Source organism: Plasmodium cynomolgi, assembly GCF_000321355.1.
Source record: "Plasmodium cynomolgi strain B DNA, scaffold: 0726, whole genome shotgun sequence".
NCBI lineage: Eukaryota > Apicomplexa > Aconoidasida > Haemosporida > Plasmodiidae > Plasmodium > Plasmodium cynomolgi.
The window spans coordinates 1-1,689 of NW_004193024.1; the positions used below are offsets into that span (position 1 = coordinate 1).

Here is a 1,689-nt window from a genome sequence, read left to right on the forward strand (position 1 = left end):
CTTTTAGCATAATAATATTTCGAAGATGAAAAATAATATAGAAAATATTCTAATTATATTATTTAAGAAGGTATATGAATCAAAAAATTAGAAAGAAAATACTATTTTATAAACGATGTGTCTGTATATTTCTTATTATAAAAACAATTTTATCTGTTATATTATTATTTATTATGGGTACATTATACCGAAAATATAAAAATATATTTCATAATAGTATGTATTTTTTATTATACGTTTCTTCATTTATTTATATACAATTATTTTTTTCGATATGTTATTGCAATGATTTTGAGATTAAAAATGTTCAAGCAAAAATTAGGATTGTAAAATAATAAGTATAAATTTAATATTAATGTAATGAATACATAAGCAAATATATTTTATCTCATTACCTAATAAATATATATAAAAACAGAATGGATAATATAAAAGATTTCATACAACAGGTAGCATAATATATTCATTTTTATAATATTATAAATATATATATGAAATATATTATTTTTTCTGATGTACTAATAAAAATTCCCTCTAGAAAATATAAATGATTATGTTTTTTTCTACTTTTCAATTAAAGTATCCCTTTCTACCTAATATGGCATCTGCCTATAAAGAATTTAATGAAGAAGTTACTGAAGAAGATAAAGAATTCGCTGCGCCACTCCTAGAGACAATAAAAACTGATGATTTGGATTATGAACATCATAAACATATATATGAAAAACTTTTCAGAAATTTATCGTCTTTATTAAAGAGCGAAAATAATGAAAAGACTATTAATAGGCATTGTAGATTTTTGAACCAGTGGTTATACCATTCCCAAATAAAATATAATATTAATGAATTTGCTCTTCGTATGTTTTATAATTTTTCTCATCTCAAGATTATTGACAATGGAGCGTCAAATAAATGTCCTTATTTTTTCATATGCTGCAAAGTATGAAGAACCGTTAAACATAATAAAATTAGAAAATTTTCAAGAAGAAATAGGCATTATTAAAAGTATCTTGGAGAAAAAAAATGATTCAATTAATTCTTGTAAAAGGTATGTCTGTGAATGCTATAAAATTTATATGGAAATGAATGAGAGACATTGTCTCAATGAAGATTTAACTAATAGTAAGGTAAAAAGTACTTGTGATAAATTGATTGAATTTGTGTTATCATACATGGCAGATCTTTTTGGCAAAGACGGAGTAAAATATAATATACCATCATTTCCGTCTAGTAATATTCAATATGTTAACAAATGTGAATTAACCTTAAACAGCGAAGTGCCAATTTCCACTTACCAGGAGAGTTCCGTTAATCCTAAAAAAAGTATTGTAACAGGTACTCTTGGTACAATGGCTGGAGTATCTTCCGTAATGGCGTTATTATATAAGGTTATCACAAATTTTTATTTAAATATGTGAAACATATTTAATACCGATGATTATAACATATTCTCATATTAAATCATAAGAATAATATTACTTATTTAAATATATATATAATCACACTTGGATTAGTTTTCTCCTGCTGGAAAATGGATTAATTCTAGATTAAGAGGCAATGGAAGAAGAATAAATACGAATATGCACGAACAAGAAAGAGAATTATTAAACTGATCGACCCTTATTAGAGAATTTGAATTCTTATAACATAGGTTATGAAGTAACATAGGAAACATTACTAATTACTCAT

General features: G+C 24.0%; 1 protein-coding gene across 1 annotated transcript; it reads left to right on the top strand.

Annotated features, from left to right (window-relative positions):
- Nucleotides 1-842: 842 nt before the first annotated feature.
- Nucleotides 843-1,418, top strand: PCYB_005390 (hypothetical protein; the record flags this gene model as incomplete). The annotated part of the gene is made up of 2 exons (XM_004227960.1): nt 843-857; nt 942-1,418. The coding sequence occupies 2 exons, from the start codon at nt 843-845 to the stop codon at nt 1,416-1,418; spliced, it is 492 nt and encodes a 163-aa protein (XP_004228008.1).
- Nucleotides 1,419-1,689: the final 271 nt, after the last annotated feature.